The following is a 24,095-nucleotide window of genomic DNA, read 5'->3' as shown; positions in this document are numbered from 1 at the left end:
CAACCCACTGTTCTCTCTTTGTACTTGACCCTATTCCCTCTACCTCTGTACTTTTCTTGTGCAAGGTCGGCCTCCACCTCTGTCCTCGACCTTATGCCTTCTACCTCTGCATGTCCCATGCTCTCCATCTTTGCACTTGACTCTATGCCCCTTTCAGTATTCTGGGATCTTGTTCTACCAATTACCCTTTCTTCTGGGCTCATTCCTCACAACGTGAACACCTTCAACTTCCTTCTAGCTTGAAATATACCTCCTTAACCCCAAGTCCTGCTTTACTTACTGGTGAGAAACCACTCTCACCAGTCATCAAACAATAATCTCCTGTACTTAACAAACCCAGAAGATATTTTTAATTCTGCATTCAGACTGATCCCTCTACCCATAATATTTTGCCCTTCTTTCTCATTTTGCCTGCCACGTGTAATATAGTGTTTAAAACACAGCTCAGGAATCACTTCCTCCAGAAAACTTTAATGGATTCCCCAAATCCGGCTAGGAGTCCCTATTTTGTGCTTTCAGAATGTTCTCTGCATGTACCTTTTTCTCACTGTCCTGCACACAGTAGTATAGAGTACTATGACCGTCACAGTATAGTATCTATTGATGAGCTCCTAGAAGGCAGGGCTGTGTATTACTGGGGTGACAATACGTTCTAGTTTTCCTGGGACAGTTTCAGTTACTCCTCTTTTTCACTCCTCTGGATTGGATGATATACTATATGGTCACCTACCTCTTACCTACTTTACACTCTCAGTGGCCAGTACGGTGGCAAACACAAAGTAGATGATTAATAAAAGTTGTTGAATAGAAAGGATACAAGTCAGATAATAGCTTTTGTTTCTAGCATTCAAGTCTGAAATGCTCTGTGATTTTAAGCTTAAAAATAGATTTCTGCTAACTTTTACAATAGCAAACACAAACATTCAGTGAAATAAAGGAAACATAATCATTATAAAAATAATAGTTGGGGCGCCTGGGTGGCTCAGTCGGTTAAGTGTCCAACTTCGGCTCAGGTCATGATCTCGTGGTCCGTGAGTTCGAGCCCTGCGTCGGGCTCTGTGCTGACCGCTCAGAGCCTGGAGCCTGCTTTGGATTCTGTGTCTCCCTCTCTCTCTGCCCCTCCCCTGTTCATGCTCTGTCTCTCTCTGTCTCAAAAATAAATAAACGTTAAAAAAAAATTTTTAAAAATAAAAAAATAAAAAAATAACAGTTAACTGACTAAAATGCAAACTTCATCTTGAGACTACATACCATAATGCTCCCAATTTTTCTGATCAGGACATCAATAAAAAAACCAAACATCTGAGGCACCTGGGTGGCTCAGTCAGTTAAGCATCCGACTTTGGCTCAGGTCATGATCTCACAGTTCGTGGGTTTGAGCCCCGCATCAGGCTCAGCACTGATGGTGTGCAACCTGCTTGGGATTCTCGCTCTCTCCTGGCTTTCTGCCCCTTCCCCACTTGTGCTTTCTCTCATAATAAAATAAACTTAAAACAATTATCTCCTTTAAAAAAAAAAAAAACGAAACATCTAATCAACTCTTACTTTTCCAAAGGACTATTCATTTTTTTCACGTTTTTATGAAATCGTAAAGCTTGAATATCTTGTGTCTCTATTTTGGGAGGTAGAAGTCCTTGGAGACCAAGCATTTGTCGCTCTTGTAATGTAAACGCCATTCCCTACAAAGGAGAAAAGGATTAAAAATTATTGCTTACTGAGGTTGCAATGGTGCTATCTATCCAACAAAATGTAATTTCAATGTAAGTTTTTAAAAAATAAGTAAGATACCATTTTGCCCAGACTGTCATAAGTATTTAAGATTGATCATCTCTAGTATCAGTGAGGGTGTGGTAAAAGAGTTATTCTCACATACCATTGCTAGAAATGTAAACAGGTTTAAGCTTTTTAGAAGACAACTTAAAAACATTCTTAAATTTTAATGCACATACTCTACAAGAGAGCAATTCTACTTCTAGACAGCCATCATAGAGAAATAGTCATACATAAAGAGGCATATAAAAAAGATTCGTTATAGTACTGTTTCTAGTTCTCTTGACTATTACAAACTAACTAAAAGCCCATGAATTATGGAACAGTTAAGGAACCTATGGTATTTCCTGGTATGGAAAACACAGATCTCCAATTATGTAGTACAAGTATCTCCCAGACCCATAGTTAAGAAAAAAAAAGAGCAAGTTTCAAATCAAACACATTTACTGTTAACTGTTATATTCAGAAACCCCCCATAAAATAAATCATATACACAGATCCATACATACATTAGAAATGAAATTAACAGAATATAGCTTAAAAGAACACAAACCAAACTGATAACAGAAGCTCCTTCCACTAGAAAGCAGTGAGGCTGAGTTGACAAAGAGCAAGCAGGGAATGATACTTAGGAAAAAATTAACCTATGTCATATGAAAATCTTTTTCAATTTCTGATATTCAGCTGTGTGTTAACTTCTTTTTATCAAAGTGATGTCTGTAAAAACGCCAGAGTAAGGACTTCCAAAAATCTTTTCATCCATAAAAGCAACAAGAATACTGGCCAAATGACCAGAATAAACTTTTTCAGAATTCTGGAAACTAACCAAAGGCCTCAGCAATCAGGGAACATTATATTCAAGAGAAGCAGCTGAATTTTCATAAGAAAAGCAGGATTCATGACATTTTTATTTGCCTCATTCCTATGTTTCCCTTCCCAGCTCCACAGAAGCCTAGAAAACAGCAATCACTATGAAATAATCGCTTTGAAAAATAGAGTCTAGCGGTTGGAGATTTTTCTACAGCCCCATCCCCAGGAAAGCTGCCATTATTTCAGTGGAAGACCCCACTTGCAAATCTGTCTTTATTTAACCTTATATGGAGCTCACCCAGTGTGAACAGCTTTTTCTCCAGAAGAGTGTCCTGAAAACAATCTGAGGCAATTATTTAACATGGCGCCTGCCTAAGGCAGTAGATAACAGCTGAGGAAACAACAGGCTAACCAAAAAACTGAAAAGGAGAAGCTGAAGAACAAAATGTCCATGGGGTGGGAGTGGGGGCAGTGGTTGAAAAGCTTGACATATTCGTAAGAATCTAGAAGGTCATCATGCACAAACTGTAGGCAAGTCCAGGAAAGATCTGAGAAGGCCCTTAGCTCCCATCTCTGGCTAACCTGGAGGCTCCATGTAAGCAGGAAATAAAGGCTAATGTGTAGTTGTAACCTGCCTGAACACTAAAGACACACTCCAACAAGTACACTGAGCCCTTAGGTATTTAAGTCTCTGTCTAATCATTAGTTGACTACTTAGCTAATGATGCAGACTTTAGTGGGCCTAACAAACAAGAATAAGGACTTTAAAGAAGTAGTTCAATTATATTTCACACGCAGAAAAAAAATTAGTTCAGAAATGTCACTAAATAGACAACAGCAACATAACAAGCCCTGGGAGGAATATCTGGTTTTCAGAGCAGCCACATTCTTTAATATGTCCAGTTTTCAACAAAAATTATAACGCATACACAAAGACAAAGTCTGGCTCATACACAGGAAAAAGGGTACCTAATAGAAACTGTCCCTGAGGAAGCTCAAACATTGTACTAATTAAACAAAGACTCTAGTTATTTTGAATATATTCAAAGAACTAAAGGACACCACATCTAAAGAAGTAAAGGGAAGTAAGAGAATGATACCTCACTAACTACAGAATATCACTGAAAAAATAGAAACTATAAAAAAGAACCAAACATAGATGTTCTGGAATTGGAAGTACAGTAACTAAAATAAAGTTCAGAGGGGTTAAGCAGCAGATTTGAGCAGGTGGAAGAAAGAATCAGCAAACTTAAAGATAAGTCAATTGAGATTCTCCAGTTGAGAAACAGAAAGAAAAATCAATGAGTAAATATGAACAGAGCTTCAGAGACTGGTGGGACACTATTAAGTGTGCCAACATATGCATAACAGGAGTCCCAGAAGGCAAGGAAAGAAAAGGACAAAAGGATATTTGAAGAAATAATGGCCAAACGCTTCTCAAATTTGATGAGAAACACGAACCCTAGAAGAAACACATATCCTAGAAACTCAACAGCTCCAATCAGAAAAAACGCAAAGAGATCGATACCTAGCCACACATATTCAAACTGTTGAAAGACAAGGACAAAAGAAGAAACTTGAAAGCACAGAGAAGTGACTCATCATGTACAGGGGATCCTTAAAAAGAGGAACAGCTAATTTCTTATCAGAATCCACAGAGGCCATAAGGCAGTAGGATGACATATTCAAAGTGCTGGAAGAAAAAATACAAAACAAAAACGTGTCAACCAAGAATTTCTAAGTCTTTACAAAATTATCCAAAACTGAAGGAAAAATTAAGATATTTTCAAATAAAAATAGAGAACTCATTGCTAGCAGGCCTGTCTCACAAGAAATACCAAAGACAGTCCTTTAAGCTAAAATGAAGACACTAGACAGTAACTTAAATCTACTTGAAGAAATAAAGAACATGGGTAAGATAATCATACAGGTAAATATAAAAGTCAACATAGGGGCTCCTGGGTGGCTCAGTCAGTTGACCATCCAACTCTTGATTTCGGTTCAGGTCCTGATCTCATGGTCGTGGGACTGAGCCCCACACTGGGCTTTGCACTGAACTTGGAGCCTGCTTAGGACTCTCTCTCTCTCTCCCTCTCTGCCCCTCTTCCTCGTGCTCTCTAAAATAAAATTTTAAAAATGTTTTAAAAAAAGAAATAAATATAAATCTGTATTGATGATCACACAATGCATAAGCACATGCTTTGGATGACAAACCAGCACTGAAGGAAAGGACAGAACTATACAGCAACAGCTTTTGTGTACTATTAAAGTTAAGTTGGAATCAAACTGAACTAAGTTGTTATAAAGATGATAACTGTGATCCCCAGGGCAAACCACTAAGAAAACAACTCAGGAAAAGGCAGTAGAAGAAATGACAAGGGAATTAGATTGGTATACTTGAAAATATCAATTTACCACAAAGGAAGGGAACAATGGCAGAACAGAGGGACAAAAAAGACATTTAGAAAACAAATAGCAAAATGGCAGACTAAACTGTATCTTATCAACCATTAGATAATGTAAATGTATTAAAATCTACAATAAAAAGGCAGGGATTGGCAACTTTATGCTGTCTATAGCAAAAATACAATTAGGTAGAAAGTAAAAAGATAGAACACGATATACCATGTAAACAATAACCCAAACAGATTTTGAAATAAACACTGTTACTAGAGAAGGACATTTTATAATGACAAAAGGGTCAATCCATTAAGAAGATATAACAATTACAAACATATATACATTTGTAAAAGAGGTTCAGAATACTTGAAGGAAAAACTGACAGGATCCAAGGAAGAAAGACAAGTTGGAGACTTTAATACCTCGCTTCCAATAATGGAGAAAACACCTACACAGAAAATCGGCCAAGAAAATATAAGACCTGAATAACACTATAAAGCAACTAGACCTGACAAACATGTATGGAACCCTCCACACAACAGCAGCAAGATAAACATTCTTCAAAACAAGTGCACATGGAATATTCTCCAGGACTGTATGTTAAACTATAATTATAAGTCTCCATAAATTTTAAAGGATTTATGAAATCATCCAAAGTCTGATCTCCAACCATAATGCAATGAGATTAAAAATCAATAATAAAAGGAAATTTGGGGAATTCACAAATATTTGGATTTTAAACAACAAACTCATAAATGACTAACTGATCAAAGAAGAAATCACAAAGGAAATTAGAAGATATTCTGAGATGAATTGAAACACATATACCAAACCAAACCAAACAACCACACACACCAAAACTTAGGACTTAGGGAATGCAGCAAAAGCAATCTTTAGAGGGAAATTTAGAGCTGTAAACACCCACATTAAAAAGGCAGAAAGATCTCAAATCAATCGTCTAAGCTTCTACCTTAAGAAACTAGGGGGGAGAGAAAGAGCAAACTAAACCTGAAGCAAGGAGGAAGGAAATATTAAAGATTAGAGCAAAAATAAGTGAAATAGAAAATAGAAAAACAACTGGAAAAATAAATCAGTTAACCCAAAGGTTGGCTCTTTAAAAAGATCTCTAAAACTGACAAAGCTTCAGCTATATTGGAAAAAGAGAAAAGGGAGAAGACTTAAATCACTAAATCCTTTGCAACTCATGTTTCTCCTTGTAAGATTTCACCTAAGGCTGGGAAATATAAAAGATGTAAAACCCAAACTATCACTCTTACTTTCTTTTCCAACTCTAGTACAAGACAAAAGTGGAAAAGCTAAACTTCATTTATTTTGAAAATTATTTATTTATTTAAGTAAGTAATCTCTGCACCCAGCGTGAAGCTCGAACTCATGATCCCAAGATCAAGAGTCACATGCTCCGCCGACTGAGCCAGCTAGTCGGCTCCCCTAAACTTTAGCCGACCCTAAACTTTAGATTTAAATGAATTAATGAGTTCACTTAAAAGTGCCTATCCTAGTGCCAAAGACAAATGAGTTGGCTATACAAGGTGTCACTGCCTATCTCTTATCTAGGTTTAAGGGACACTCAAAAGCATTTTATTTATAATGCAGGGTAGAAGTTAAAATGATTTAAAACATTTTTATATGTTGAGTATTTACGTTAATAGTTGATCAAATGCCTACATTTTCTAGCCTGGTATTAATAAGTGAAGCAAGTCTGCAAAGACGACATTAGCTTAAAATGAATGCCTTGATTAGTTCTTTAACAGTCAGCCTCTCCCTCTCCATTCCTCAATGCCACCTGTTCCACCAAGTCTGCCCTTTTCTCATCTATGCAACAGCAATACCCTGCCAATTAACACAGTAGAAGTGTATCTCCTTTGACCAATCCTGAAAGATCCCCTGAGCTTTTTCCTTTAGACACACCTAGTTTTCTCACATAAGTCAACATTGATAAAAATCTGTTAACTAGACTTGAGTGTTGCAAGTAAACACTGGGGAGACATAAAAGGCCCCTTCTATATCTTTCCTTCCAAATACAATCAGAATAATCTGTTAGGGATTAGGAAATTACCAAATACCTACTTATAAAACTGATAACTAGTAACTAATGATTCATAATGTCAAAATTGAAAATTATATTCAATAACAGGGTCATGGCTAACTAAATTACAAAACATCCCCTGGAGGGGGTAACTCACATTTATAAAGCATTACAACTTTTTTAAAGCCTAAAGTAGCTTTAGAATTTTCCTTTTTCTCCACAGCAGTCTAGATAAAGAAACTGTAGGTATAACCTTACACTGAAGATAACACAGCATGTAAGAGTCAAGGGGGTCTCTCTTTAGTCTTAATGATTCCAAATCTATCTACTAAATTATGATGCAGCCATATATAAAAGGCTTACAAAGCATCATGGAGATTATTTATAATACACTCTTCCCAGCAGTAAAATGGCATATAAAATTATATACTACAATCTTAAAGGTAAATATACTTCTAAGGGGATTTGGCAAAATAAAAACAGATGATGTACTGGGGTAGTAGGAATGCAATTTTTCATTAGTCATAATATGATTATTATTTACACAAACAATAAAAATTTGAATTAGTTTACCTATTAGACATATAGCCAGGGGAAGTTAAAATAAACAAAAACCCTCACAGAACTAATAACCATAAAGCCAGAGCTCCAGGTACAAAACTGGGAAGTGCAAACTTCCTACAACAAAGGATGCAAAGATGAGTTTCAAAAAATTATCTAGAAAGTTAGCCAATCAGTCAGTTAAGCATCTGACTCTTGCTTTTGGCTCAGATCAAGAATTTGCAGTCTGTGGTATGAGCCGCCTGTCAGGCTCTGAGCTCACAGCATGGAATCTGCTTGGGATTCTCTCTCCTTCTCCCTCTGCCCCTCCCCTGCTTGTGAATCTCTCTCTCTCTCAAGTAAAATTTAAAAAATAAATAAGTAAATACATAGCATGTAATAAGGAATAATAACAAATAAGTAATAATAAAATAATTAATAATAATAAATAAATAATAAGTAATAATAATAATAATAAATAATAAGTAATAATAAAAAATAAATAAGTAAATGAGCATGAGGATGGAAGGAGAAATCCAATCTTACACTTGCACAGCCTTTTGAACGTTTCAGGATATTGAACCAGCCCTGCATCCCAGGTATAAATCCCACTTGGTCATGGTGAAAAAAATTTTTAATGCTTTCTGAACATTTCAAAATGCTATATTACCTAATGATTTAAGGGTGAAGACTTGGGTCTGGAGAGGTTAAGTGAAGAGCCAAAGTTTCATGGCTACCAAATTCAAATTAACACCTAAAGTCCTGCTTATAACCTAGCACAGTGATGTTCACTGTCCTTTAAAGTATAAGGATGGGGAGCCTGGGTGGCTCAGTCGGTTGAGTGTCCGACTTCAGCTCAGGTCACCATCTCACGGTCCGTGAGTTCGAGCCCCACGTCGGGCTCTGGGCTGATGGCCCAGAGCCTGGAGGCTGCTTCCGATTCTGTGTCTCCCTCTCTCTCTGCTCCTCCCCCATTCATGCTCTGTCTCTCTCTGTCTCAAAAATAAATAAACGTTAAAAAAAAAAAATTTAAAGTATAAGGACTTTGGGGCGCCTGGGTGGCTCAGTTGGTTGGGCTTCCAACTTCAGCTCAGGTCATGATCTCACGGCTTGTGACTTCAAGCCCCGCATCGGGCTCTGTGCTGACAGCTCAGAGCCTGGAGCCTGCTTCGGATTCTGTGTCTCCCTCTTTCTCTCTACCCCTCCCCTGCTCATGCTCTGTCTCTCTCTTGTCAAAAATAAATAAAAACAGGGGCGCCTGGGTGGCTCAGTCGGTTAAGCGTCCGACTTCGACTCAGGTCATGATCTCACGGTCCATGAGTTCGAGCCCCGCGTCAGGCTCTGTGCTGACTGCTCAGAGCCTGGAGCCTGTTTCAGATTCTGTGTCTCCCTCTCTCTCTGACCCTCCCCCGTTCAGGCTCTGTCTCTCTCTGTCTCAAAAATGGATAAACGTTAAAAAAAAATTAAAAAAATAAATAAAAACATAAAAAAATTTTTTAAGTATAAGGACTTTAAAAAATTTCATAAAGAATTTCATATTCATACCAGAATAGGCAAATCTATAGGAAGAGAAAACAGATTAGTGGCTGCCAGGGGCTGAGGAGGGGAAAAGGGAAATGGGGAGTGACTGCTGAATGGGTTCTGGGTTTCCATTTCCGGTGAAGGATGCATGACTCTGAACATACTTAATGTGACTGACCTGTCAATTTTAAATGGTTAAAACTCTAAATTGTACACTATTTACCACAATGAAAAAGTCTTATAGACATAATAACAGGTATGCTTTTAGTAGACAGTGATTCCAGAAATCTTAAAAGATTACAATCTTATTTATTTTTTTAATTGTCCAATTCATCCTTTCAATTTCTGGGATGTGTTTTTATTTTTTTAAGTTTATTTATTTATTTTGAGAGAGAGAGAGATAGAGACAGAGAGAGAGAGGATTCAAAGCAGGCTCTGGACTTAGTGCAGAGCCCAATGCAGGGTTCAAACCCATGAACCCTGATTTTGTGACCTGAGCTGAAGTTTGATGGTTAACTGAGTCACTCAGGCGCCCCGCTGGGATGTGTTAAAAGATTACAATCTTAAAAGAATTCAGTACTGCTTTATATTACTATTTTATTAATCGCAGCAGCAACATACTCTTAAGACATTTAGTCTACAATGTTTGAAGCACATGCCTGATTTCTTTTAAGTCCCCAAGGACTTCATGACCCTCAAATTGGGAATCACAGTCTATGTTCCTTCTTAAACACACACAACAAAATAACTCTTCCTGATGCTTACAGGGCTTCCAAAAGTGATCTTTCAATGAGATAACCATACAGATGCTATCCAACCTTAGAGATTTCAGAGGGCCAGAGCATTAGATTTTATTTTCTGTACAGAAGTACTGTAATGCATTTTAGACTACCCTCCTCCTTAAAATTAATTTGCCACTTAATGTATTTTATAAATTTCTTATAATCTCTTCACAGTACATTTTAAATAGTTTCTGTAAGGATAAAAATAAAATAAAACCAACATACTTAGCAACTGTTTACTGTACTCATGGCATCGTAAAAAATTTAAGAAATTTTGAATGGTCCCTATCCCCAAAGGAACCTGAAATATAGTTAGGAATATAAATTCATGAAAACGCAACTACCATCAACTACTTCAAGGACAGCTTAAGAGATGAAAGGAAGCACGCAGCAACATATATTGATTACTTGCCACAGGAACAGGAAGATAAAAACTGCTACAGGGTTTCAGAGAAAGGAGAGATTATTCCAGTCTATGGTGGTATGAAAAGGCTCTACAGGAGAACTGGATTTGAGTGAGTTGCATCTTGGAGAGCAAGCAAGATTTGGGGAAGTGAGGCCAAAAAAAAAAAAAAAAAAAAAAAGAGGATTAGAACATCCCTCATTAAGCTTCATTTAATTCACCACTGCCTACAGAATTCTCATTTCTGTGCAAGGTACCAAAAATGCAAAGATAAGGCGCTCTGCGTGACCGTCGATCAAATTTCCTCTTGCAGGCCTGAAATCCTTCAAAACATACACTGTACAATTAATTATGCCCAACCCCCACCAGAGGAAATAAACGGGACTGGCAAATTTCTGATGACCATTGTTTTAAAATAAATCGCAACTCAATCTGCATGCACCCTTCCCAAGAGGTAACTCTCACAGATTACAATAAATCTAATGTATCCTCTTACAAGCTTTCTGTAAGAAATCTTTTTTCAGAAGCATGTGTATTTCCTAATTAATATCACCACTAAAAAATAGAAAGGGACTTGCCCACTGAACACACTTTGGGTACAGAATTAAGGCAAGACTAGGTATCAATAATGCCTGTCACTTCTGCCCCAAGAGTTGTAAAGAGGGTCAGAAGTCTCCCCACTCTGAAGTAGCACTATGAGATTACTGGGCAAAAGCACTTGTACACAATGATTTGTGTCCAAAAAGCTGGTTGGAGGTACGGTAGGGGTGGACATTAGATGAAATTTTATTTTACAATTTTGACTCCATCTTCCAAGGGCTCAATTAGATTGGTCCAGGGTAAGTACCTGATTTGAGCTGGGTAAATCTAAATATCCCACCCTGGCTAAAAGTCCTGGCTACACTGCTATTTTAGGGATTTTTTTCAGCTGAAACTAGGAAATAAAGTCAATCTTTTTCTGGTGGTAGAAGTTGTGAGGGGTGAAACTGGGAGCCATAATGCAGCCACGATTCTTGCCACATGGAGAAAAGGGAAAAGTCATGCAGAAAAAGCAAATACCTCTGAATACTTTTAGGATAAAGCTACAAAATACAAAAAGTTCATACTTTATCAGTCTGAAATATATCAAACCTCTTCCAGGAAGAGAGAAAATGTTATGTTAGTATTAAAGTTACTAGCCTTGTTTGTTCTTGGGTTCAACATGAGTGGCTTGCCTTTCTCTTTTATGTGCAAATGACGACATGCCAGAGTACAAGGAGCGGCAACTACTCTGATCCGGGACAACATCTTTCCTTTCACCTGGGAAAAAAGAAGCAAATAAACTTTTCAGAGAACTGCATGCACGTCAGGTATCAGTTTTCAAAAGCAGATATAGAAAGCCTAATTTTCCACACTTGATAAAGCTTTTTCAAAGTACATTTATGTTTCTACAGGTTGCAACGGTTGTAAAAGAGTAATAGTTGGGTGAAGACAAAGACTGACAACACTCTAAGTCCCTGGTTACTCATCATTGCCATTTTTTATATACGGTACACTACAAAATGTGCTAAACACTTATTCTTTTTCTAATCTGCCCAAGTGTGACAAGGTATGTATCTCCCATTTATGGGACCAAAAAATGGAGAGATTAAGAAACAAGGTAACATCTAGTAAACATGAGTTCCATGTAAATGGGTGTGGGAGTCTAGGCTGAAGGTGGAAAAGTTAAGTAACAGAAAAGCCTGGAGCATAAACATTTAGAGGAAGAGAAGCTATTCAAATTCTTAACCTAGGGGCACCTGGGTGGCTCTGTCGGTTATGAGGCCTACTTCTGCTAGGCTCAGGTCGTGATCTTGCAGTACATGAGTTTGAGCCCCTCCTTGGGCTCTGTGCTGACAGCTCAGAGCCTGGAGTCTGCTTCGGATTCTGTGTCCCTCCCCTGCTCACACACACTCTCTCTCTAAAAAATAAACATTTAAAGAAATGAAAAAAATAAACCAAAAAACAAACAAATTCTTAACCTAGATGTAGGTTAAGAATTTCTCTCTGCCCCTCCCCTGCTCACACACACTCTCTCTCTAAAAAATAAACATTTAAAGAAATGAAAAAAATAAACCAAAAAACAAATTCTTAACCTAGATGTAGGACTTCAATGTACTAATATTAGTATAATACTATACTTATTTTTATGTAATAATTATATATTATGTGTTATGGATTATGTAATGTACTAAATATTTTTTGTTTTCAAAAACCCTGTTATTTAACATAGAAAAACATGCAAATTGGCTAGAAAACATGTTTTTACCCTTTCCTGTCCATCACAAACACATGGGAATTTTTCAAAATGGAAAATTCTACATACCACATTAAACATTAAATGATACGAATATAATAGATTCTTCTGCATATCAATTCTCCCACCAAAAATCAACCTGCAATGCCCATTTACCGTAATTATTACAAATCATTGCAATGATCCCGCAATAAGTTCTTAGTGGAATTTGTAGTTTTTGAGAAATCAAGGGTTTGTATGGGGGGGTGCAGCAAACCGTTTACATTGGGATTATTTTTTAAGTGAAGTGAAATTCACATAACAAAACTTGCCATTTTCAAGTGAATAATTTGGAGGGATTTAGAAAAGCTATTATGTTGAGCAACCCCACATCTAGTTCCAAAATATCACTATCCCAGCAGAAAACACTGTACCCATTAAGCAGCTTTTCCCCTCCCCCAGTGTCCATAAACCACCAATCTGCTTACTGTCTTTATGGATTTACCTATTCTGGGTATTTCATATAAATGTAGTGTATAAGTACGGCCACAAAAACAAGAAATCTATATAAGAACATCAAAAATCATGAGAGATGGGGATGGGGGGATGGGAGGATAGGACAGATGTTTAAAGGTACTAACCTGTAGTGACAGTCTTAAGAGATAGTAACTCCTAGAGATCTAATACATGATATAGTGAATATAGACAACAATACTGTATTATAATCATCACACTTGCTAGGAGACTACATCTTAATTGTTTCAACCACCAAAGAGAAATGATATAACATTAGAAGCAATAAATATCACTACAATGGCAATCATACTACAATATATAAATATATCAAATTAACATGTTGTACATCTTAACTTTATACAGTGTTTTATGTCAAATATACTTCAATAATAATAGTAATAAAGAATTACAAGAGATATACAACAAAATAATTGGGCCACTTTAAAAAGTTAATGTCCTGAAAGACAAACACTAAGGAACTACTGCAATTTAAAGAAGACTAAACATATGATAACTAGATGCAAAACCTAAATCAAAAAAAAAAAAATGCTATAAAGGACATTTATTGGGACAACTGGCAAAACTGAAACATGTACCATAGCTTACATAAAAGTTTTGTAAAATTTTAAATTTCCTGAATTTGATAACCATATGTAAGAGACACCTGTGTTTCGAAAACACACAGTGAACTATTAAGGGGCCAAGAAGTATGATGTACGCAACCAAAGCCTTTCAAGTTATTTCAAAATAAATTTTAAAAAGACAGAAATTGAAATGGTAGCATTGATCATGTGTTTGTGTGGCTCTTCCAGGAGAGACAGCATTATGTGTCACGATTAAAACTTTAGTACCAGAAGACTGAACTAGTATTTGCAGTATATTGGTGAGGTAGGCACATCTAAAATAATACGGGATACTTTTTATTTTAAATCAAAGAAAATCTGGAAAAAAAAGCATTTTGTAATCAGCACTTGTTGTATAGTAAGAAATGTATTTGGTTTTTGTCCCCAGTTTCTGGAACAGAGTTCCTAAAAATCTTTGGAATTTCCTGCATGATAGGAGTATTTTCTGTTATTCATAAGCCACCCATTTTGAGGTGACCCAGGGTGGACCACTACAAAGCCTCAGGGAAGAGCTGGTCACCAGAAACACCAAGCGATTAGAGAGCAGGAATTTTCAGCCCCACTCCGGAACCTCCAGAAAAGGGAAGTGGGCAGGGGCTAGAGACTCGTGAAGAAGGAGATCTGCCAAGCTTTCAGGTTGAACACACCTAGATGCTGGGGGTTGGCACACTCAGGGAAGGCAGGGAAGCCCCACATCCTCCCCTGACTCCCATCGATACCCAGTTCTACGGATCTCTTCCATCTGTTCCTGAGTTGCATCCTTCTATAATAAACCGGTAAAGGCAAGTAAAGTATCTCTCTGAGTTCAATGTGCCATTATAAAATCATCCAATTTGAGGAGGGGTTTGTGGGAAGCCTCAGTTTATAGGTCAGAAGTATAGGTCACAACCTGGACTTCCAATTGGCATCTGAAGTAGGGACATCTTTTGCGACTGAACTCTTAACCTGTGGGATGTGAAGCTATCTGCATTTGGACAGCGTCAGAATGAGGTTAAATTAAAGGACACCCAGTCAGCATCTGCTGAGAACTGGTGAATTGCTGGGTGTGGGGGGAAAAATTCCCATGTTTGGTGGCCAGAAGAATTGAGTCTGCAAGTAAGGGGAATTAGTTTTTCCTTTCAGAAGTTAAGATCAGCACTCTAATACATGAAATCTACTTTCAACTCCTGGTTAAAGTTTTGCTATCAAACACTGAATTTAGTCTGTTTAATAAAGATAATACCACCTGTCAAATCTACCTTACAGATAATTTTGATGATCAAATGAGAGAATATATCCAAAAAATATATAGATGTTATACCACTTAAATTACTTTATTAGTAAGTGATAGTAAAATAAAATATAAAGGTAATTTTAACAGTGTCTTTAATACAGCAGGCATGACGGGGCGCCTGGGTGGCTCAGTCGGTTGAGCACCAGCTTCGGCTCAGGTCACGATCTCACTGTCCGTGAGTTCGAGCCCCGCGTCGGGCTCTGTGCTGACCGCTGAGCCTGGAGCCTGTTTTGGATTCTGTGTCTCCCTCTCTCTCTGCCCCTCCCCTGTTCATGCTCTGTCTCTCTCTGTCTCAAAAATAAATAAACGTTAAAAAAAAAATTAAAAAAAAAACACAGCAGGCATAAGTAAAAAACAAACTTAAGGGGAAAAAATTCTGCCAAAATTAGAACCAAGGACTAAGAGACAGGTAGCCTTAATATCATCTGGGGAGGCAACAAGATAAAATGTTACGTTATGCAGATGTGATAGAAGGAGAGTGAAGTAAAAAAAGGAACCAAAAGGCAGGGCTTCCAATTTTTAATCAACATGCAAAATCAAGCTGCCTGCTTATGTGAGTTTCTGGGATACTGAGATATGCCTGTGGTTTCTCCCCTGGTGTGTCATTCACATGGCCTTGCCCTGGAACTTACTCTCTGCTGTTTACAAACTGGACTGGGACAGAAACTGCTAGGTCACTGGCTGCGGGAGACTACTCACCTTAGCCTCTTACTTGGGGTCAAAGGAAGCAATGCAAAGGAGACCGAAATTAGACAGAGGTCATGACTAGGGGCAACGAGGACAAGCTTTGTAGTCAGACCTGAGTCTGAATCTGGACTCGGCTCATCACCATTTTGCAATCAGTGGTGTCACCCAGGCATTCCCAAATGGTCTCTGAATTGGTGTTCATCTGGGACACGTTTTTCATGGGTCTGTGGCCAAATGAGAAAAATTGGGACAATGCAATATAGTCTTTCATAAAACAAAACTTATGGTCTTTGTTTTTGTGTTCTAATTACGATCTTCATACCTTTTTAGTGATAAAAAAAATGTCCTTTCTTTTATGAAAAGACGGGCATTGTAGACTGTGGTAGTTTTTAAAAAGGTCATTAACCTTGACAGAATTAAAAGTTGGCAGTCTATGTCTGGTCCCAACTGTCCCCCTGTGCATGCTTGCCCAAGAAGTCCCAAAGTCTGGGAACCACCGCCTTACAAGTCTTACTTCTCTTATCAATGAACTAGCGGAGGGCAAACTCTATTGGGCAGAGCTGTGTGTAGTAATCAGGTATTTGTAAAGTATCAAGCAATTAGAGCTTTATCATCACCATTAAGAGCCTGACTACTTGACGTGAAGGTTTATTCAATAAAATCCATATCCAGGCAGGTCAGCAGTAGTCAAAAACAAGCTCTGGGTTCAACTACCAGATTTAAATCCAGGGTTGGCCAGTGCTAGCTCTGTGATTTTGAGTAAGTCTGTTGCAGTCTTCTCATCATTCAAGTGGGGATGATAAGCAACAGGACCTACTAAACAGTACCATTTTAAGATTTAAATTAGATAATCCATGTAAGATGCTTATCACAGTGCCCTCTAAGTGCTTCAATGTTAGTTACCTAAGCACTACTAGTGGTAGTAAGAGACTAAGGTGGTCAGAAGGTGCCTCTTGAATGCCTGTGAGTATCTGCATCAACATCTTCTGGTGTGAAATCCTTATTAAGAGGCTGTAAGGATGATCATGGTTAGCATTTATTTATACGATTTCAAATGAAATCTCTAGGTCAATAATGAGAATGTGGATGGCATACAGGTCCAGGCAACATCAAATGTCATCCTAAACAACATCTACAGAATCAATATAGTATTTTTCATTACTTTTGAAATTTGTACATGTTGATCAACAGAAATGATATGCAGCCATACAATCAAAATGGTGACTTTAAAATAAAAGTTAACTTTTAATAAAATAGGTTTTTAGAAAATCATATGTAGAGTGATTTTGACATTTAGTACGAATTTTATCCTCCCTCTAAAATTAATCCTCAGTAAACTATTACAGGTTTCAACATTACTTGTTTTAAAATATTACTAAGTTTGTCAAAAATTCACCAACCTAAATTAGAATTTTAGTTTAACTTAACATAAATTTTAATATAGTTGAGAAGAGCTTATTTTTATAGGAAATTAAATATATTTTATGGCATTATAGAAATTAACTTACAAAAGAAATTCTCAAATGGTAAATGAGTTTTTCTTTTATGAATTTTTTAACGTGTTTTCATAACAAATGTATGAAAGAAAAAACATTACACATAAACACCTTCTAAGGGTGAAATCTGTAAACGCTTCCTTCTCAAGAATAACTATTGAGCAAGGGTATATTTAATTCTCAAGAGAATGAAGAACTTCTACAAAATCATAGCCCAATATTCCCTATTAACCTATGATAAAGGTTATAGCAGCATATCTGGCCGTTATGCCTAACTTCTCATTAAGTCTTTATAACTACCATAAAAGAGTCAGATACAGGTTACAAATCAGAGTTCAAACCTAATTAAAGGTTCAATATTAGAAGCCAAGAGTTAAACTGTTTTTTTCTATATTTCTGCAAACCATGTAACATAGTAACATGTAACTCAATTAGTTTTAGTAATTACACAGTAGATTCTATACTTATCTATATTTTGTATAACTACTATAATTAATATATATATATGTATATATACACACACACACACACACACACACACACACACATACACGCTCATACAATACAATGGCAGCTGAGGAGGGGTAAATGTGGGCAACCATTTCTTCTCTAACTTCCAGAATGCCTGGAAACTAAAGAATAAATTTATGAGTGAAGAATAAATTTTAAAATTAAAATTCATGAGTACAACTCTGCAACTAGCTCAACAACATGAACAATGCTTAAGAAGCGTACAAGGCAAGGTTAAGAGGGGGCTGGAGCTGTTATGGTAAATTGCCTGATTCTGCTTGAGTTCAAATCCAGGCTTGCTACCTAAAACCCGGGATCTTGCGCAAGTTACTTAACCTTCTTAAGCCTGAGTTTATTCATTTGTAAAGGGGAAATAACAGTACCAACCTCAAAGTTATTTTGAAAAGACTCACGTAGAGAGTAGTGTCCAGACCGTAACTGACAATCAATAGGGCTTCCATTGCTACCAATAGCAACACTAAAAGAAACAACAATGCTATTATTTTGCCAGAAGTGATTGCCACAAGCATCAGGAAGGTAAATCTGATAGGAGGTAACACTACGTTTTGTAAGGAAGCACTACTGTTAAGATTTTTTTTTTGAAAAAAAAAAAATGTATTGTTTTGATTATGCTTCTCATTAAAAGGCAACAAGCTTTCTGGAATTATTTTCATAAGAAAGTCAATTCCAGGCTCGAAAATGTAACACCACCACACAAGCAGAAGTGGTTACCACCAGCGTCAAAGGAACACCTGCCAGTCCTGGTCTACTTATGACATTTTGCCTGACAGAACTGTTCCAGTCTTAGAACTTTCTAGCTCCTAACAAACTTCCTTTAAAGCGAGGAACGAACACACACACACACACACACACACACACACACACACACACGAACGAGCGCGCGCGCGCGCGCACACACACACACACACCGCCTAACTCCTGTCATTAATTCATCCCTGCAGAAAGACATTGGTAATAGGTGTCTAGCCACAAAATCGGGTGTTCAAAGGGCGCGGAAGGGAGCGATGCTCGGGTTCTGGAGGCCACAGGATCTCACTCCGGGGCGGGAAGGGGGCCACCCTGGGACCAGCGAGTCTAGAAACGGGGAAGTCGCGCCCCAAAACCGTGTCCGGGGAAGAGCCGCGGACGCTGGAACTGGGGACCGCTTCAACCTGACCACTCCCCCACCCTCAGCCCCGACCCCAAGAACCCCTTCCCATTGCCTCGCCCCGCCCATCCGCTAAACGGGTCCGTGCCGGCCGCACACACGGAAGCCGGCCGCAGGTCCGCAAACGGCTTCACTGGCCGGACAGGAGGAGGCCGGCGCCCGCTCCCCTCTCGGAGCTCCCCGCCCTGGCCCCGCAGTGCCAAGCCTCCCGCGACGGCGCGCCACGCGAAGCCTTACCCCAAGTCTCGCCCCGCGACAGGTGGTGCTGCCGGCGGAGAGGCCGCGGCCCTGCCGCCCACCCAGGCGATGCTCAGCTGCGGCCGAGTCCGGCCCTCCCCTTCCCGAGCTTCGCGGAGCCGGCGCTAGCTCAGGCTCGGACTGGCATGGGCGGCCAACAGCCGGCGAGGCAGCCTAAGTACGGCGGCGTAATGAGCAAGGGAGTCGGGAGACCGGCCGGCGCGGCCTGGGGCGGAAACTGACGGGCGCGCGGACCAATGCGGAGGCAGAAAGCCGGCCCCGGAGGGCGGAGCTGTGGCTGAGGCTTCGCGGCCCGCGCGCCGGGGTTCCTTCCCCTGGGCGCTTTCCTCGGTCTGTTTCTTTGAGGTTTCTGTTTTGAGGCCGGGCGCGCGCCCGTGTGCACTCGATCCCGAGGAATGCGAGAGGGGCGGTGTGGAGTAGGAGTCCGGAGATACAGGCGACGCCCGTCGTTCCACGAAAGGAACGGAGGCTGGTTTACCGCGGACCTCGCATCCCTGGGGCTGCGGGGATACTCGAGTTGATGGCTGCGCGGATACTCGAGTTGATGGCTGCGCGTTCGCGCGAGAAGAGGCTTTGCGCAGGCGCGGGCGGGCCGGGGGATGTCGGCGGGTACCAGTCTTCCCAGTCCCCAGGAGGCGAGAGAAAGGCTGGGAGTTTGGGTCCATCCTGAACAGCCCATGGAGGCAGGCAGAGGATGAAGGAGAGATTAAGAGCTGGATACAGGTCAGGAGACTAGAGAAGCAGAAGAAGGGGAACCCAGGAAATGCGAGGCCTCCGCACTTTAGGGGCGACTTCTGTTTCTGAGCTATTTTTTGTGTCTCCTCGCTCTTTTGCAGAATTCTTTGCTGCTCTCCACGCCTGTTAGCACAGTTACTGGCCCGCGAGGAATTTACCAATCCCTACCGTCACAGTCACCATAAATAGTTCAATGTTCTCTCAGAAGAGCACTGGAACCCTACATTGTCATCTTGAAAGCGGCAGGGACTGCACCTTAATACATCTTCACTCACGGTTATGACATTGGAGGCTGTTTCTTCACTTTTTTTCAGAAAATCTTATAACCAAAACTTCTCGGCTGTAACGGAGTTTACTTTTGAAGTATGGTAATGATAATTTTAAAGTGAAAGTGTGAAGGGTAAAAAAAGAGTCAAGGAAGATGGAATAAGAAAACTGAGTGATGGAAATGTAAGGTAGAGAAAATTGAGCGGAAGTTGAGAAAAGAGAGTTATCCATTCTTAAACTTACAATTACGTGAAATCTGGAGCAGCTGACCACTATGAGATGGAAGGGTGGGGCATGCTTGGAAACACCGTAGTTAGTTGATAAATGATAGATATGGCTGCTATAGTAACCATCTCAGTAAAAGAAGGACTATAAGTAACCATCACCTAAAAATAACCCTGCTCTCAAGGAATTGTCAAGAATATCAATCGGAATGAGAGAAACTTCAAAAATTACAAAAGTCATAAATGCTCCATTAATAGAGGTAAAATTGTTTTGTCTTTGAAAGACAGTTCGTCCTACATTAGAATAACCCATGGATGGGACTTATTTTTGTTAAATTGAGGTCATTTCATTCCTTAAATGAAATACTTGTTAATGTCAATGAGGCATACACTACTGTTTGGTGGCCCACCCCAATACATTTTTCCTCCCGAGTCCCTTTGGTGACTGGTCTGAGGCTTCTTATTCAAGACAGCATATGGCTATTGAGTACCTGAAATGTGGCTAGTCTAAATTGAGATACACACTGAGTATGAAAACAGTACAAAAAAGAATGTAAACCATGTATGTTGATTTTTTTTAAATGTTTATTTCTTCTGAGGGAGATGAGGGATAGAAAGAGAGGGTGTGAGAGAGAATCCCAAGCAGACTCTGTGCTGACAGCACATGGGCCTGGAACCCACGAACCACGAGATCATGACATGAGCTGAAACCAAGAGTCAGACGCTTAACTGACTGAGCCACCCAGGCACCCCTCTTGATTTTTTAAAATATTGATCACACGTCAAAATCTTCGGAGAATTTTGGTTAAATGAAATTTATTATTAAAATTACGTTCCTCTCTTTTTACCTTTTTCATGTGACTACTAGAAAATGTAAAATTGCATATGTAGGTCCCATTTGTGGCTTGCATATATTTCCATTGTATAGTACTAGTCCAAGAGGACCCTGTTAGAGTAACATACATGGAAGCTGCTGGGCAAGACTTCTGGAAAGCCGTTTAAAAAATAAGCTCAACTGGTATATGCCTTTGGCTTTTTTGCTTCATTCCACTTCTTACCAGAAATGTTTGGAGGCGTGGCAGCCATCATTGCACCATAAGATGACAAACAAATGGATGAAGGCTTACACTCTAAGGGTATTGGCAGGATTAAAGAACTTGGATCCCTGATAGTATTATTGAGCCACATTCCACCATGGTTCCTAGCCCCAAATTTCTTACTTTGTGAAAAATAAGCCTCTGTTTGTATAAATCAACTCAAATAGGGTTTTCTGTTGTTTGGAGCTAAAAATAATTACTAACAATTACTGTTAACATGCACGAAAATCGTGCTCCTTGCCATAGTATCTTAGTTATATACTTCTTTCTTTAGAATAGTTCATAACTCAAAAAAAATAGCTCATAACTCAAATTGAGGATATCAAATCTGAAGTAGTAGGAGCACTAGTAGTAGTAATGATAATAATAGATTTTCCACATATCTGTTTTCAGTCATATGGACTGAGTAACCCAGATCTCACTGAAAGTAATATATAACTTATAGGATATGTTCCTTTAATGTCTTCTCAAATCCAGAATTTTGTAAGTTCTCAAGTTGGCTCCAAGGGCTTCATCTGTTTGATCCAGAAGTGCAATCCTTATGGTACAATAAATTAGGGGAAGGCTATGTATAATCCTCAATTTCAATTTTGCTGGAATTAAGCAGATAATTTATTACTTAAATATTGCTTATTATAATACTCAAGCTAAATTTTACTTGGTGCTGTGAGCACAGAAATGACTGATTGGGTAAGTTATAAGAACTTAGCTTTTAAGGAGAAATTTTTGATGCTAGAAGTCAATAAAGTGGTTAGCTTTAATGGGGGGTTGGCTGAAAAGAGACAAGGGAACATTCTATATCTCAGTCTGGACTATGACTACATATGTGTACATATGTTAAAATTCATCACACTTGAGTGAGGTACTTATACACTTCAATGCATGAATTTTATCTCTACCCCAACCAATACAAAATAAACCTTTTGCATTGTGCATTGCTGTTTCTTTTGGAGTAAATGCCCCCTGTTGAAGATCCAGTACCTTCATTTTAGGCTTCTTCCTTGGTAACCTCCACTGGACCTCTTAGGAAAAGTGAGGGACCATTCCTGACTGTCCAGAGTGTAGCTCACTGGGCCCTGTAGAGTTGTCAAAATGACCGTGCAGACAATACAAGCCTAGAAAGAAGGTACAAGCTCTTCCAGGAAGGATGGATTACAAAGCAGGACATCTGGTAAAACAAAGTGCCAAGGCCCAAATTAACAGGAAAGTAGGAGGAAGAAATAGGTATAGGGCTTGGTCACTCAACTAAGGGAAGGGCATAGGTATGGATAAGTTTGTATAAGTCTTGTACTGTTGTGAGCTGAAGCTGCTATTTCAGTTTGTCTTCAGGTTGGCTAGTCCACTTGTGAAGTAGGAGGAGCCTTAAAGGGGCAGGCTTCCAGGGCACACTTGGCCAGGTGACTTCCCTAAAAACCCTTCAATAGGCAGCTTAAAGTGGAAGGTATGCCAGTTATCTCAAGATGGGTACACTCTTGCCCATCTTCCTAAAAATTAAAGGAAGCTGCTTAGAGAAACTTCTGTACCAGTTGCCATGAAAATAGAGTAGCTTTATTTCATCTAAGCACCAAGTGTGTTTCCTTAAGGAAAATCCATATTATTGAGTTTTCAGAGAATTATGGAAGGTTATTCTCCTTATAATGAGAATATATGTAGTAGGGTCATTGGTTTTAGGTTGGCACATCATCTATAGCAAAAGTAGATAGATTGTGCTAATCACGTGTTTAGATTTACACAACTCCATCTGCCTTAGAATAGAAAACATTAATAATGAATACTGACTGCACCACTGGGAATTATCCTTCAATAAATTAGGGTCATTAAAAATGCAAACTCTTTAAAAATAAAAGAGAAAGTAAACTGTATATCTAAAGGCATTTGTGTCCAGTCAGCCTGGTTTGGAAGTGAGACATAAAAGCATTTGACGTTAGAAGAAAGAAAGAAAGAAAGAAAGAAAGAAAGAAAGAAAGAAAGAAAAGAAAGAAAGAAAGACAGGCATTTGGTGTAGGTACTATCATTAAAAAAAAAAAATGTGTTTTTTTTTTTTAATGTTTATTGATTCCTGAGAGAGAGAGAGAGAGCATGAGCAGGGGAAGGGCAAAGAGAGAGGGAGACACATAATCCAAAGCAGGCTCCAGGCTCTGAGCTGTCAGCACACAGCCCGATGCAGGGCTCGAAACCATGAACCATGAGATATAACCTGACCTGAAGTCGAAGGCTTAACTGACTGAGCTACCCAAGAGCCCCCAAAACAATGTGTTTTAAAGTACAATGAAGTGCCAGGGCGCCTGGGTGGCTCGTTCTGTTCGACATCCTACAGATCAGGTCATGATCTTGCAGTTCACAGCTTGTGAGTTCCAGCCCCTCCAGCCCCCCATTGGCACCCACTTCAGATCTTCTGCTGTCTCCCTCTTTCTGCCCCTTCCCTGCACATGCTCTCTCTCTCTCTCAAAAATAAATAAACATTAAATGTTTTTTTAAATAAAATACAATGAAGTGCCAATGATGGTAATTGCCACTTAAAAAAATACTAACCATTTTTTATATAATTAAAATAATGTAACTTGTCAGCATATCTAAAAGACTAAACTACAACTGTAACTAAGCAGTAATTAATACCATAATAAGCAATACCTTCATTACCAAAATATTCTTAAGGAGAGTTCTAGAAACTTTTGTGAAGCACAAAGAAGGTAATATCATAGGCTTATTAACAA

General features: G+C 39.0%; 1 protein-coding gene and 1 long non-coding RNA gene across 4 annotated transcripts in view; one reads left to right on the top strand and one right to left on the bottom strand.

The window, feature by feature from the left end:
- Positions 1 to 19,142, bottom strand: part of ME2 (malic enzyme 2) — a 73,075-nt gene extending 53,933 nt beyond the window's left edge. For 2 of the 3 annotated variants that reach the window (XM_060613876.3, XM_060613874.3), the window contains exons 1-3: positions 19,038 to 19,142; positions 11,453 to 11,572; positions 1,546 to 1,679 (exon numbers count right to left, since the gene is read on the bottom strand). In XM_060613876.3, the coding sequence (XP_060469859.1) occupies positions 1,546 to 1,679; positions 11,453 to 11,560 (242 nt within the window). In that variant the 5' untranslated portion in view covers positions 11,561 to 11,572; positions 19,038 to 19,142. Of the gene's footprint in view, positions 1 to 1,545; positions 1,680 to 11,452; positions 11,573 to 15,638; positions 15,851 to 19,037 lie in introns of all 3 variants that reach the window. The other variant, XM_060613875.3, reaches the window with a different exon arrangement.
- A 404-nt stretch (positions 19,143 to 19,546) lies between these two features.
- LOC144613807 (uncharacterized) lies at positions 19,547 to 22,314 on the top strand. The gene is made up of 2 exons (XR_013551232.2): positions 19,547 to 19,781; positions 19,895 to 22,314. It is a non-coding gene; the product is annotated as an uncharacterized LOC144613807 (long non-coding RNA).
- Positions 22,315 to 24,095: the final 1,781 nt, after the last annotated feature.

This window comes from Panthera onca, chromosome D3 (assembly GCF_046562875.1).
Source record: "Panthera onca isolate mPanOnc1 chromosome D3, mPanOnc1 haplotype 2, whole genome shotgun sequence".
Lineage (NCBI taxonomy): Eukaryota > Metazoa > Chordata > Mammalia > Carnivora > Felidae > Panthera > Panthera onca.
This window is presented reverse-complemented; position numbering and strand designations above follow the sequence as displayed.